The 16,124-nt window shown below is 37.8% G+C and overlaps 1 protein-coding gene across 4 annotated transcripts in view; it reads left to right on the forward strand.

The window, feature by feature from the left end:
- The window catches only part of THADA (THADA armadillo repeat containing), a 314,824-nt gene that overhangs the window by 90,593 nt on the left and 208,107 nt on the right, over nt 1-16,124 (forward strand). For all 4 annotated transcript variants that reach the window (XM_060026719.1, XM_060026718.1, XM_060026720.1 and 1 more), the window contains one exon: nt 3,851-3,942. In XM_060026719.1, coding sequence (XP_059882702.1) covers nt 3,851-3,942 — 92 coding nt within the window. The remainder of the gene's footprint in view (nt 1-3,850; nt 3,943-16,124) is intronic.

Below are 16,124 nucleotides of genomic sequence, written 5' to 3' on the forward strand. Positions count from 1 at the left end.
GGGGTATTATAGGAATACGGCGAAGGTGTATCTTACTTACCTTGTAGGGTTTTGACCCTGTCCTTAGAAAACAGAGCTGGAGGTATAGCCTGGGCAGCCAGGCTATAAGGTTTTATTGAATGGTACAAACCTACAGTAGCAGGAATGAAGGAAAAAGGGAGGTGAGGCAAGAAAAGAGAAGAGACATTATCAAGCAGGTGTTGTAGTTTAACTTGCAGGAAAACTGAGCTGCTTGTCTGGTCATGTGGTGTATCTTCTAGCCAGGCCATGTGAAACTACCGGCCCTGGGAACAGTCCTACCTTCTCTCTCTTATTGGTCAAAGTTCACCCCTTGGGGCATTAACACAACTTGTGCAGGTGTTGACACAACCCTTGGGCAGCTGCTAGAGAAGCCAGATCCCATGCCCTGTGATGTAGTATCTCATCTGAATCTGGAAATGGCTGGATGAGCCACAGTCACCATTGGTGTCTGGGGTTTGACACTTGGCTTCCACTGCTGTTGAAAAACCCTACATGAGAGAGTTTCACCGTAGGGGGATGATGGGCTTTGACTGATGTAGTGAAAAGTGAAGGCTCGATTGTGAGATGGCAGGAGGGAAGGCAGAAGACCAATCAGGAAGCTATTGTAATAGTTCTGCCAAGTGATGATAGTGGCTCAGAATAGAGAAATATTAATAAAGGTGGTGACAAGTGATAATTGGGCTTCCCTGGTGGTGTGGTGGTTGGGAGTCTGCCTGCCGATGCAGGGGACGCGGGTTTGTGCCCTGGTCCGGGAGGATCCCACATGCCGCGGAGCGGCTGGGCCCGTGGGCCATGGCCGCTGGGCCTGCGCGTCTGGAGCCTGTGCTCCACAGCGGGAGAGGCCACAACAGTGAGAGGCCCGCATACCGCAAAAAAAAAAAAAAAAAAAAAAAAAAAAAGATGCTTAACATCATTCATTATCAGGAAAACACAAATCAAAACCACAATGAGATAACCATTTCATATCCAGTGGGATAGCTATAATTTAAGAGGTGGACCACAACAATTATTGGGGAGGATTTGGAGAACTGGTGAAAATGGAACTCTCGTACAGTGCTGATAAGGATGTAAATGGTACTGCCACTTTGGCAGTTTCTCTAAAGGTTAACATAGAGTTACTATGTGACCCAGCAGATTCACTTCTTGGTATATACCCAAGAAAAGTGAAAACATGTTCACACAAAAACTTGTATGTGAGTGTTCATAGCACCATTATCCATAATAGCCAAAAAGTAGAAACAACCCAGTGTTCATCAAATGATGAGTAGATTTTTTTAATGTGGTATATCCATTCAGTGGAATATTATTCAGCCATAAAAAGGAATGGCATACTGATACATGCTACAACATGGGTGAACCTTGAGAATGAAAGCCAAATGAAAGAAGCCAGACGTAAAAGGCTGCATGTCACGTGATCTCATGAATATGAAACATCCAGAATAGGCAAATCCCTAGAGACAGAAAGTAGATTAGTACTTGCCTAGTGAGGGAGAATAGGAAATGACTGTTAATGTGTATAGGGTTTCATTTTGGAGTCATGAAAATATTCTGGAATTAGGTAGTGGTGATAGTTTCCTACTTTGTGAACATAGTAAAAACCACTGAATAGTACCATTAAGATGGTGAATTTTATGGTATGTGAATTATATCTCAATAACAGGAAAATTAATTTTTTAAAATGTCTTAAAAGTTTATCATTCGGTCACCTTTGGAGGTTACTATGACATGAACTCATTCTGCACACTGGTAAATTTATGGAAATAATTCTGTACTAACTGATAACAGAATGACCAAATAGCTCATGAAGGAAAGCTTTTTTTTTTAATGGTAGTTTTTCTGAAAATTGTAACTAATTAATGGTAGAATATCACTAATTTGCTATACCTACTGGAATAAGTAATGATAATCACTGGCTACTAATGAGGGAACTTGATGAATGGATCAAGCTGGTAATCTGTTTGATCCATCTTAACATTACTAAAAGACATTATGTGTCTCCTGCCCTTGGTCTATCAAATCAAACAAGGGAGTTTTCTTTCTTGGTTGGGGTGGCAGATAGGTGCCCATTCACTTTGTAGAACAGTCCTCTACAGTTTTGATAAGGTATGCCTCAGCAGGCATCCTCTTTCATTTCCAGACACTCCTGTTTTAAGTTTACTGCTTCTGGCAGTCTTTGCCAGAAAGTTTGGTTTAGGGCAAGATGGAGTTTGTGTTTTGATTTTTCTTTTCTTCTTATATTTTTTGTATGATTCTTGAGAGACGATAGGGTCCTGGATGACGTTACCAAGTCATCTTGAACCTAAGGAGTCTTTGGGAACCAAGTCAATGGCCTAGGTGAGAGATAATCAAGACCTGAGCTAGGCCAGAGGCGATGTTGATAGAGTAACAGGACAGTGATGGGTTTGGGGATATTAGGCAAGGCACACAGTAGGGACTTCATTAATGTTTGTTAACTGTTGAATGGACGTAAGTGAGTTTGTCCAATTTTAGCGTTTTATTACAATTATGGTATGAATTGTGCCAGTGTATCTGTGGTCCATTTCAAGAGTTACCACACATAAATTGAGTCAGTCATGTGCTTCTAGAGGAGAGGTTGCAAACTGGTGGCTGATAGGTCAAATCTGGCCCACAACTGTGTTTTATTTGGCTTCCACAATAGTTTTTTTTTTCCTTTAATTTGTTGCCAACTTTTCAAAATAGATTTCACATAAAAGTTGGGGTTTCTGGCTTCTCTTGAAAAAGCAGAAGATCTGGCAACACTGGGCTTACATTTACCTCAAGGCAGCAACTTCAGCTGAAGCTGAATAGTGACTGCATTATACCCAATCCTCTGCTGCCTCTGTCACTCACTGTCCTTATGGGCATTTGAGTTGTGATCCTTACTGCAGTAGTTTCAGGAAGCTATCTTCTAAATCCTACATTGTTACTTTTAACTACCTTTTTTCTTATATTGCTATTTAACACACCATATGACTCCTATCTAATTAGAATATAAGCTCTGTGTTAGCAGTAAGTGTGTGTGTTCTATTTCTGGACATTCTCCATGGGGTTGGTATAGGGCCTTACACACTATAGGGAAGTCAGTATATATTTATACATCTCTACTCTGATTTGGCAAGGTAATTGAGGAAGCCCAATATCCCATGGCTTTCAAGACATTTTTATGATGTAGGAAAGCGTCTTGACACATTGGTTTGGAAATAGATCTGCTTTATTATTACCATTTGAAGAAATGATTCATGTTTATAGTTTTTTCTTCTTATTTCTGTGAACCAGTTGCCTCAGATAATCTTAGGGTTAAAATTACTTAGGTTACTGCAGTTGTGTGGTTAATAACATTTTGTATATGATATTAAATATTTTCTTGGCCATATTAATACTGTGGACCCTTTGAGTTAGGTCTGATAAGTATTTTCTCATAGGTAAATGATTACAGAAAATAAAAGGAAAGAGCTGAGCTCTTTCTTGGGATATTCATCATCAGAAATGATGTGGGAAAATGAATTTATTGTTTCTTTTGAAGTGTTATTTAATGATACAAGTACAAAGGGATAATGAAAACAGTTGGTGGTAATATTAGAAGTATAGGAAAAAGCTGTGTTGTGTGCATGTGGTTGGACGGTAGAGCTCAGTTTAAGAGGAAATCATTGAGGTAATTACTATAAAGTTATTGAAAATTGTCTACTTTTATGGACATAAACCACATCTTCTTTAGCCCCACACTAGGCAATCGGGTAATGATTTTGAATGTCTAGTTTGAACATTGTAAATGTTGGTTTCATGCCATGAATATTTCTTAACCTTTATTGTGTATTTATTTTTACATTAGGTGAGAAATTCATCCACACTTCTCTTCAGTACGTTGATCACAAGAATATTTGGAGTTAAAAGGGGAAAGGATGAACTTTCCAAAAAAAATAGGTAAGCTTCATCTAATGCTAACTTTACTTTTTTACAAAATATTGTCCTGGGGCTTCCCTGGTGGCACAGTGGTTGAGAGTCCACCTGCCGATGGAGGGGACACGGGTTCGTGCCCCGGTCCGGGAAGATCCCACATGCCGCGGAGCGGCTGGGCCCGTGAGCCATGGCCACAGGGCCTGCGCGTCGGAGCTCCACGATGGGAGAGGCCACACAGTGAGAGGCCCGTGTACGGCAAAGAAAAAAAAAAAATTGTCCTGGCCAAAAATAATTTTTGGAATTTTGCTTACTTTTATAGATTCATCTAGAGCATAAAACTATAAAAATACTATGGTAAATTAACCTATGCTGCCAAATTCTAATCCCTTGGGCAAAAATATCTACTGTTTAATAAGTGGACCTTTCAAAGCAGCAAAAATATATATATCAGAGTAGCAAGGGCTGAAATGTAGAGCTTGTTTCTCAATGCAACAGCTAAAGTTCGTTTTTTTGTTTTGTTTTGTTTTTGATTTACATCTTCATGTATTCCTGAAATGTCCTATATTGCTTTTTCTTGATGCGTCATCAGGTACTAGCTTGTGCAATATCTTTGCTTTTATAGTAACTGGAAGTTTAAATGTTTATAGTACACTCATCGGGACATGTCCCAGATTACTTTTACATTAACCTCTAACCAAGGGGAGCAGTTACGGATGTTGGTCACACAGAATAAACAATGCTTTTTACTTTTAGGTCTTCGGTGTTATGTTTACTCTCTAAGACATTTTCCTCTTAAGGTTTTTTTTAACGTCTGAGAAAAAAACTTACTGAAATATTTTGATTATGAGTAATTTTTAGATACAATGCACAAGTTCTGTTTGTTGGTTTTTAAAGAAGAGAAGCTTTGAATAGCTGTTTCTTTAGCACTTAGGAGGGTTTAGTGTTAGTCTAGTGGCTTGCAGTTGTTAACACTAGATGTCACTGTCGCTGCAGGCTTAATCATTTCTTAACTTCATTTACTATATCTGATTTGGCCCAGTGGTCTTGCTCTTGATGCTCTAGAGATAAATCAGGCCCTATTCCTCTCCTGCCTAAAAAAGTTGATGATCACACTTTTAAGTCAGGTTTTAAGCTCTTGTTTATTAAAATATATTTTCTTGTGATGGAACTAAGTCTTAGGAATGAGAAAATATCATGAAATAATTTTATGATGCACCGTTGGTAAATCTAATGAAATCTACTGGTAGTTCTGAATTGTTATTTAAATTGCTATTTATCACCCTATAAAATTAAATAAATATTTAAATGGAAAGCAGTTGGCTGTAAGTGTGAATTCCTTGAGTATACTAAGGAAATACTAGAGAGTTGTTTTTTTTTTAGCTGAGTTGTATTTCTAATAATGATAACATTATTCCTTTGAAAGGTTGATTGTAATTTTTACTATTTAGCTGGTTCCTAAATAAATTCTTCTTGTCACTAGTTTGAAATCACTAATACTTGTTTCTTTTTAGCTTTGCTTATTTTGTTAATAATTCAATAAAGTGCTAAGGTTTAAAACAGTTTGGTCATATTATAAGGCCATGATAAATAGTGCATAAATAAAATATGATATGAGGTTATCAAACAAGTGAAATTAATGTTTAAAACTGAACTCGAAAATGAAGAAATGCTTTTTTTCCCTTTTACTTTTTATGAAGTGAGTGATTCTTGGATGTGTATACAAATTTTACTTTATACAGGAGAAAATGATCAGATTCATTTTATGTAGGTTGCATCTGAAGGAGGGTGGAAGAATAGCACAATGAAACCACACTGTTGTAATCTCTTTGCCACAGCTTGCTGATGTGAACGTCCATTATAAATTCATTCCTCTTAAATAGGAAAGGTTACAAAATATATAACTTTCTTAGAAAGAGGGAAATAGAATATTCATATAATTGTTTTGAATAAAGCTGAAAAGTGAAATGAAGGTATTAAAAAGTTAATTATTTTTAATGTGATAAATATTTTTGGTAAGAGTTTTTATTTCAATAACCTGAAGGTTGGTATATGTCATTATATATACAAGGCTTCTGTTCTTTGTTTAACCCTTAAAGAGTATATTTCTCGGCAGGACCCACTAGATATGCTCTGCAAAACCTTTAGTGTCTTAAACTTGCCATTATTTGTAATGATTTTTCTAGCTGTAGTTTGTTTAATTATGTCACTTTTGGATGAAATGTTTATTTACCTGTCCACTACAATATTAACTCCCTGTGGGCAGAACCTTTTGCTTCTATTCTGTGTATGTATCATGGGCACTGTAAGAATGCTAGTAATAATGATGTCTTGTTGGTTGGTTACTCAACCACTGAATAACTAAACTCAGCCAATGAGACCTCATAGGCCAGTGAAGTCTACTTTCACAGCCACAGATTGTTCTGCGCACAGTCTTACAAATGTGTGGTCTTGATCAGAAGGGAACTGGACAGAAAAAGAACATCTGCCTTTCCCATCGAGTGGAAAGAAAGTCTATCCTGGAGTAAACAGACTTGGTTTCTAAGCATTTTGCTACCACTGGAGATGACCTTAATAGACTCCCTTACCCGCTTTGCACTTCAATTTCTCCATCTATAGACCAGGAATAATAAGATCTGTGTTCTGTACTCATAGGGCTATAGGGAGAATAAAACAAACTAGTAACAGTTCATTTTCTTTTAAAATATTGGAAGTCCTATGCAATTAGAGATGTAGTTTGCTTTTTCTCTGTTACCACTTCTATTATTGTACTCATCTCATTGTCTTACAGTTCCCCTGTGCTTTTGAGTACAGGGTCAGTATCTTATCCTTATTTTTGTATACCTGGTGCCTAGCATAGTGTCTGGCATGTAATGGCCAGAAATACTTGCTTACTGAATAAGCAAATTTTGTTACTAGATGAGAGATGAGAAATCTGGTTTCTCCTCCTGGCTTTGTTGCCATAGACCTGCCATAACCAACTGAAACAAATTAGTTAACCTGTCTGGGCCTTGGTTTTCTCCTGTAAGGTAAGAGATTTGGACTATCCTTGAAGCCTCTTTATTTCTATCAAATACTAAGCTAATTAAAAAAATATATATATATATATATATATATATATATATATATACACACTAAGCTAGGCTTTATGTAATTGTTACTAGAATTATGAGTTTGGTGAACTGCTATGTTCCCGGTGCCTAGAACACAACAGTACCTGCTTGGTAGTAGGGACAAGAAGTTCCCGTTTCATGTATAAAGAAAAGAGCAGAGGTTCTGCATCCCCATTTATAAGTATATAGAGTATGCTTGAAATGATTGAACTCTAGAGCTCACTAGCCTTGTTCTAGATGTGTCTTTTGGATTATGAAGAATGAGAAAACATGTTTCACTTGTTTGTTTTAAATAATGGTATTACATTAAAATTTTCTAAAGCTCCTTTCCTTTCTATTTATTACCCCCGGACTGACTTGGCCTGACAGAATGAGTAATTGATCCTTTGTATTGATAGAATCAGAAGCTACTCAGCTCTGTGATGTGGGGAGTGTGCCGGGCATTCCAAAATAGCCTCCATCTGCACTGTGAGTGGGCTCACCTTGGTAATTCCTCATTCCTTACAGGGCAGGAGCTAAACCAGTGTGATCTTTAACTGTAGGTCTTTCCTTTTAGCCCCTTTGTGTATTAACCTTCAACTGTTCTATTCCCAGGTAAAGGACAAATATCAATATACATGTAGTAGTCTGAAAAGCTTTACTTTAGACTTTGCCAAAGCTTCATACAGGTGCTCAGTGTACAGAGTGTTCTATAGCTCTTGCTCTCTCTTCATTTTAAATCAGTCAGCCAATAAGAATTCGTAAGCATTTGTCATGAACTCAATATTGACACAGTAGAGGAGTCCATGAGAAATATAAAAGGTGGACCTTGTTCAAGGAGCTTACGTTTCAGCTCGGGAAACGAGAATTGTCATCTGTTGTGAAGCAGATACAAATAGAAGACAACATACAGTAATCAGCTACACAATGTGGTCTGAATAATGGCTGCGTTAGAAATTCACTAGTGGGAGAGTTGAGTGGAGCACTTGGGGGGACTGTGTTTCTTGTAAAGCTTTGGGGATGAGTAGATTTGGGGTACATGGAAACAGGTAGGTTGAAAAAGAGGAACAAAAGAATAATCTTGTTTTCAGTGTTAAGTGCAATCTCAATTCTGTCTTGTTAGAGAGAGCTCATATTCAAATTAATAGCCTAGGATGATTTAATACAGCTTAAGAGGAAAATGTTTGTAAAAGGATCACCAGGTCTAAGTAAAATTATTTATAATGACTATGTTAGGAGATGTTAAATTGTATTTGTTTTATTTTCCTGGGTATAAATAACAGAGAATTGCTTTAGTTATTTCCCTTAACATCTTAGTGGTGTAGGTCTGGAAGGATCCTCTGAGGGACATCTAGTCTAGTCTAGCCCCTTGCTTAGAGACAGATTTTGAAGCAGTTTCCAGACAGATTGGCTTCTCTCCTGTTCTTCATGTTTTCTAGGAAAAGAGATTCCACAAGTTTTTGTGGTTACCCACTCCATTGTTTAGGAAAGAATTGGATTCTCAAAACTAAAATTGGGAGCTGTAGGGCAACTAGGTTTTTAAATTTTAGAGAATGTAATTATTAGAATTCAGAATAGCTTATTTGCTTTGAACTGCATAGTAGTTTGTAGCAAGTGCCTATTTGGCCAAACTGAAGATCAGAATTTTCTTTTGACTGTGGCCAGGATAACCTTAACATCCTCAGACCCAGTGGGTTCTCGTCTTCTCCATTTAGCAAGCATTTATATTGCATTTTCACTCTGGGCCCTCTGCTGGGCACTGGGATCCAAAGATGAATCAGACATACTCTTGGCCCTAGGGAAACTGACAGTCTAATGAAGAATATGGCAGTTACCTGTGGCGCTAGAGTCTCTATTCCACTTGTGTAAAAGGAATGGAGAAGTGAAGGGAGATGGCATATCCTTAGCGCCTATTTTCTTGCTTGGCATGTGCCAAATTCTTTTATAAGTGTCTATTTCAGCCTTCATCACAGCCCTGCAGAGTGGATAGAGTCATTCTAATTTCACACAGGAATAAACTAGGGTTGGTGAGATTGAGCTATTTGCCCGAGGTCATACAGCCAGAAAGTGGTAGAACTAGAACCCAAATCCAGCTACATCTGCAGAGCACATGCGGATTTATCCACCGGCACACACAGCCCCTTATGAGCAGTGAGTCATTTTTGAGAGTGTGGCTTTAGATTTTACATCCTGAGACTGTGGGAAATGAAGCACTTCACCAAAGTCTCAGTGTGGAGCCGGGACTCTCACATCTCCCATGTGGCAAGTTGATTTTAAGACCTTTTCATTACCCCCAGTAGGATATCAGTGTGGCCAGTAAGCCATTTATTTACCTCTATAAAACTCTGGTATTTGATGATAGTTTGGTGCTGTGCTATGGGGAGAGGATTTGGGGGTTTTGTGATAATCTTTATCTATTGTATGATGTCTTTTAGGCTTAACCTAATGTTTTTCCAAATCTCTGCTTATATTTTTCATTCATATATTTAATAATTATTATAATAATAACCATTATTATATTAGTTTTTATATTTGAGAGGACATAAGCCATCCAGTCCCACTCTCATTTTGCAGATGTGAATATTGAGGTGCTCAAGGTCACACAGCTCGTGCTGGGAATAAAGTTAATGTTTACTTTTAGCTCACAGTAAGCTCAACTAGAACATTTAAAAATTTTAGCTGATTATTTATAAATGGAGTTTCTATTAGCAACAATAATACTAGTTTGGATTCAAATAATTTGAAATTAAGCTAAGAGCCCCAGTGTTTTGATACGGTCTGGAGGTATCATTCATGCATTTTCCACAGTTGTTTACAGAACATTCAATCTGGTTCTTTAGGCAGAGTAGGTAAATGTGTATTCTTGGAGACTGAGAAGTTAAGTACAAGTCTTGTGTAACCCTTGTTGAGAAGTTCTTAAAATCAGAATTAAGTCTATTCTGACACTTTGGCCTACTGGAGAGTTTCATGTTTCAAGTTTTTGTTCATTCTTAGGTTCATGGATCACAGGTAGGAAAACCACAAATAAAAATTTTAACCAAAAAGAAGCTCTTAAAAAGAAATATGTTCATGAACTTGAAGTGGGAATTAGTCATTGTGTTCTTAAATATTGACTCTTGCGGGGACGAAGTAATCTTTGTTCCTAAGTACTGCTTCAGGCCATTGCCTTCTTTAATAACTGAGGCATTGTTGCTTTAGTTTGAGCATGTTCTATGGAATTTTGGCAATGCGTGCATCCTCTTTCTGCATCTCAGTAAAAGCATGAGTAAATATTTTTTCTTAGCTTTGGTATTTTTGTAGCTTACATTTTATATGAACCAGACTAATATAATGTAATACCAGGATTACATAATTTAGGACGTCAGGATTTCTTCCAGGACTATGAGATAAAGTCTTCATTTATCAGGGGTTTTACAAGCAGTATTTGTTGCTCATTCAATACCTGCAGAGAAATACCAGAGAGCTCTTTTCCAAATGAGAAAATGGAGTCAAAGAGGTTAAAACCAGAGGGCAGTTTCTTTAGAACTTGGATAATATTTCTTCTCTATTCAGAACTTGGTCCTTATAACTATTGATTTTAGTAATGGATAGTTTAGAAATTCCAGGAATTTTGAACTATTCTTGTTACACACCAAACTTTTAATAAAATACAATCAGTAAAATTTTTTCATTGAATATTTACTATGTGCCTTGCCACTCTAATATGTACAAAAGTAGTTTATGACATGGTCTTGGATTTCAAGGATTTTATCATTTACTGAGAGAGAAGACCAACATGTGAGCTAGCTTAGGAAAAATGAGTATCAAACTCTGATAATGTCAGGGGATGAGGGGGTCAGAGGAGGATGAGGTCGGGCTTCGTGCAGGAGTCAGGCTTAATCTGGATTTGAAAAAATGGATAGGATTTGAATAGGTAAAGAGGAGGATGTTGCATATAAGTTTATATAGACATGAACAAAGATATCGAGGTTGGAACACATGTTGTATATGTCTGAGAAAGTTAGAAGATAAACCAGACCAGGACTGAAAGCACATGATGGAAATATTCATCCGTTCATCCATTTAGTCATTTATTCCTAGAGCCAAGGATTCACTGACCATCTATTCTGTGTAAGCACTGAAGTATGTTCTGGGGCTATATCAATGAGTAAAACAAATAAGCCAAGGAGCCTGGTTTGAATTTTATACAACATTATGAATCATTTATAAGTTTTAGTATTGGAGTATTCCATGATAAAGGCATTGTTTTAGGAATCAGTTGAGAAGTGATTGCATTCTGTGTCCCCCACTGGTAGTATTGGAGAATATGATGCAAGACCCTGGAAGAAAGTTACTTAGGAATAACTGATACTCTCTGTAGATTATTAAAGCTTGGTTCCAGCTTGGTGTGGTTTTTTTTCAGCATTTATTCTTTTTGTTACTTCTAAATTGAGTAGTGGCTATATTAGAGGGGAATATGCCTTATGTTTTAAGGATTACTAGCTTCCTCAAGATATTAAAAAGATATTTATTGAAAAGTAAATTATAAAGTCAAGTAAGTTTTGGAAATGCTGGATTAAATAAAAATTTCTTTATGACAGGACTTCTCAGAACATTTAATATGCTACAGTGGTTTTTGTGACTCTTCAAGAGTGGGAGGTAACCTGCAGTATTTCCCCAAGTTAAAGAACTTATATCTGGGGAATTTATATCTGGGGAAGTCCACCAGATATAAATTTAAAATGGTATCCTGGCATATAGTAGGTGGTAAATAAATATGAATCAATGAAAATTTCATAATTTTAGACCTTTTAAAATCTTATATTTAAAGTGCCTCTTTGGGGACTTACCTGGTGGCGCAGTGGTTGAGAATCTGCCTGCCAATGCAGGGGACACACGTTTGAGCCCTGGTCCGGGAAGATCCCACATGCTGCGGAGCAACTAAGCCCATGCACCACAACTACTGAGCCTGCGCTCTAGAGCCCGCGAGCCACAACTACTGAAGCCCACGCGCCTAGAGCCCATGCTCCACAACAAGAGAAGCCACCTCAATGAAAAGCCTGCGCACCACAACAAAGAGTAGCCCCCGCTCGCCACAACTAGAGAAAGCCCATGTGCAGCAGCAAAGACCCAATGCAGACATAAATAATAAATTTATTTTAAAAATTAAAAGTACATAAATAAAGTGCCTTTTTGGGAGAATGAACTTTATATCCTAAATCAGTTTCTTCTACCATTTTGTCAGAAGAAGATAACGTCCGTTTTCCCAAAGCCTTGATCATTGATAATGGGGGAAATAGGGCCTACACCCTGGTGGATGAACTGATCAGCAAGGTCAGTACCAAGCCCATCAGGGTGTGATGTATATATCTGTGTGTGTGTGTGTGTGTGTGTGTGTGTGTTGGAAAGGCAGGTAGGGAGAGGGGAACAGAACAGTAACCAGCTTTGAAATATAATAAGTAAGGCCTTAGGATCTACTAGGGTGGCTGAGTTCTATAGCTTTGGTCTGTATGTCTTGCTAGCAGCATACCCTGTTGTTGTCCTTCATCTCCCAAATAACAGCTCCATTTGTTAATACTTAAACAAAGGCTTGCAATAATTCAGACTTGAAGCAGTTAGAATGCTTTTGGCTGCAAGTAGCAGAAAACCCAAATCAAAATTTAAACAATAAGGAAAAGTTATTATCTCACACATAACCACAAGTTTTAAGGGGGATTGATTCGTTTCAGGTTGATAATGTCATCAGAGACCCAGGTTCTTTCAGTTTTTTGCTGTGCCATCCTGGATGTGAAGGCATTGGCCTCAGGCAAGTGTCCTTCATGGTTTCAAGATGGCCACAGTTCCAGCCATCACATCTAGATGCAGTAGATGCAATATTCAGTGGCCTTGTGGCATCCCTATTTCTTTTTAAGACTGACAGCACCACCTCTGGTATGTGTTCCCATGCTGTCAACTCGACACTCTGCAGACTTTCCTTAACATCTTTTTGGCAGAGTTAACATCTTAGTATGCCCCAGCTTATCCCTGACAAGGGAAATGGATCCACCATGATTAGCTTAGACTAATTAGGATTCTCCAGTTGGATCTGGGGTTGGTGTCAGCTCTCCCTGAAGCATATGACTACTCAGAGAAGGGTGAATACCCAACCAAAGTCAAATACTGTTAAAGGAAGGATGGGATGAGGGAATGGATTTCTATTAAGTGACTAATGATGTCTGCTGCTACATTCTTCTAGGGTATCTCAAAAGCTGTGAAAATGTTTCCATTTCATTAGGAAGATAAATAATAATACATGTAGTATTTTAGCCTAATAGGAAAGTGTATTTTTTTCCTTTATTTGTGCAATTCCTCCATATAATTTTTAAAATATATGAAGTAGTAAAAGTGTCTGGATATGTGGTTCTGTATAATTCACTTCTGAAGGCAAGCCTTCATTATAAAATTTTCGCTCAGGAACAAAGTTTTGTCTTCACACATGAAAAAAGTTTTGTAGAGCTTTAAAATAGAGATGCTAAATAAAATACAATGACTTTTCTAAGTCAGAAAATGCTACTCTGCAATATCTCCCTGATTCATAGCTAATCTCTAACAAGCTAACAGAATGTTAACATTGTTTTTTATTATGAACTCTAATTCACTTTGGAGTTTGACCTGTATATTACAACATTGATTTTGTTATTGTAGGGCCAAATGGTGTGAAGTCAAAAGATCTTTCTAAATTTATTGGAATTGGTACTTAATTATTTTAATTTATTAACCAGAAATCCCTATTCTATTTAAATTGGACATAGTATTTTAATGTTGGGGCCTCTGAATTCAAATTAGGCCAACTGTCTTGAACAATCTCTCTTTCTCTATCTGCCAGGTCTTTTTCTTTTCTGTCTTTCCAGACTGTTAACGTTTTGTTCTCTACAAACTGCCTTTATAGAAGTGGAACAAGAGGCTGTCTAGGTCAGGGCAGACCAGCCCGGCTCAGCAGAAGATGGGGTCAGACTGGCTACCTTTGACAAGGATCAGCAAGTCTGATCCAGGTGCTAAATCTTGGAGGTCTAGAATTTTCTACTCTATAAACACATTCGTAGAGCCATCCATTGCTCCTAATACATCTTTGTCTTCTGTTTATCTCTATGATGACTCTTGTGAACAACTGATTTAGATACATATAAATAGTCAATTACACACTTCCTCCCTTTAATTCACTTGATCCCCATTTTCACCCCCTACAATCCAAGCCCTCCTTTTAGGCCACTGGTTTCATTTTTATAGTTGGTGGTCTGTTTAGATGGTCCAACATTTTTTTTTCTTCATCATTTATTCAAGAAACATGCTTACTACGTTCAAGACTGAGCACTGAGGGGAGTATAGACATTTATAAAATATGGTCTATGTATTTGAAGAATAGTGGAAGAAGTGAGCTAAGACTTGAACTCAACTGTAGTTCAAGGTGGAAAGCCATGAGTACTCTGTTAGCTCCTTTCCTCTCTCTTGGGGGAAGAGCCTGCATGTGCCACTCCTCCCATTTCCTCTCTTCCCTGCCACTGCGTAAGTGCGCCTCTGCAGAGCTCACACTCTTCACACACTCATCCTTTCTAGACCCTTCCTCCTTCCCATCCCAGTTCTTCTACCATTTAGGCGAGAAAGACTCATGCGACCATTTCTTTATCTTGCCTTTGTTCTATCTGTGGGACAAGCAATGATTCAGATCATGACCAGTAAACAAGAGGGCAGTATTAGTGATATGCCTCCCCTATCTGTATTTAGAAATGAAATTCTCTGTACTAATAAAACAGTGTCACTGGCCTCTGACGGTGGTGAACGCCCCCATTTTCCCAGAAACACACCATAAGTCATCATCTCTTTCTCCTTTCTGCTTTTAATTAAGCCAACTTAATTTTCCTTAAGCTTCAACATTTTAGGGAAGTGAAAGAGAACTTCTCTTTCAATGGTGTTCTCTTGCTTCGATTAGTTACTAATACTGCAATAACATAGGCTTTAACATTTTATCATTGTAAAAGTATAGTGTTTCAAAGGGAAGTAAATATATTTTCTGTGGGTTATCTGCAGTGCCACTATTTATAATATTTATGTCTTTGGAAAACGTATTTCAATTGCCAGATGATCATTTATAAGTTGTAGCCCTTTCTACAGATGGACATATCATTCTCAAATACTTGCTTGTTCTTTTCCTTCATGTTTTCAACCCTGACTGCCTTCAACATTGTGCTGCCATGCACTGCCAAACTGGTTGGTTCACCCATGAAAATTGAATTCCAGGGGATTCATGGCATTTTCTATGGAGGTTTCTTTCTCTGGAAATCTCTTCTTGCCCCCACCCCCAATTAAATTGAAATGTAATGATTTTTCTTGGTTTTGTGTATAATACCACTCTTTCTAGCATTTTTTTAAAATTTATTTATTTTTATTTTTTGGCTGTGTTGGGTCTTCCTTGCTGTGCGTGGACTTTCTGTAGTTGCAGCGAGCGGGGGCTTCTCTTCGTTGCGGTGCGCTTCTCATTTCAGTGGCTTCTCTTATTGCATAGCACAGGCTCTAGGTGCACGGGCTTCCGTAGTTGCGGCGCACAGGCTCAGTAGCTGTGGCGCACGGGCTTAGTTGCTCTGCGGCATGTGAGATCTTCCCAGACCAGGGCTCGAACCCGTGTCTCCTGTATTGGAAGGTGGATTCTTAACCACTGCGCCACCAGCGAAGTCCCTCTAGCATTTTTAAGTAGCATTCCTTACGATGGACAAATCATGGTTAACTTAATAATTCTCTTACTATTAAATATTTAGTTTTCCTTAGTTTTTAAAATATTTTTAATAATGGTGTGGTGAGTATCTTTATTTTAGGAAGTATTTTAACATGTAGGGTTATTTCTTATGGATAGATTCTCCTTGGTGTGATTTCTTGGCAACAAAGTAATATAACTGGTTTTCAGATTCTTTTTATATATTGTCAGATTTCTTGATAAATTAATCTTGAAAAACAGTTTCCCCTTGTCACCTTCTTACTCAGGAATTTTCATTAGTTCTCTGTTGCCCATGGTCTAAGATCTCTGCCCCTTTGATTATTAGCCTTTGTGCTTTTTGTTAAACCTTTTTTTGTTTTGTTTTAACCAGCTCTCTACCATTGATCATTTAC

This window comes from Delphinus delphis, chromosome 12 (assembly GCF_949987515.2).
Source record: "Delphinus delphis chromosome 12, mDelDel1.2, whole genome shotgun sequence".
Classification (NCBI taxonomy): domain Eukaryota; kingdom Metazoa; phylum Chordata; class Mammalia; order Artiodactyla; family Delphinidae; genus Delphinus; species Delphinus delphis.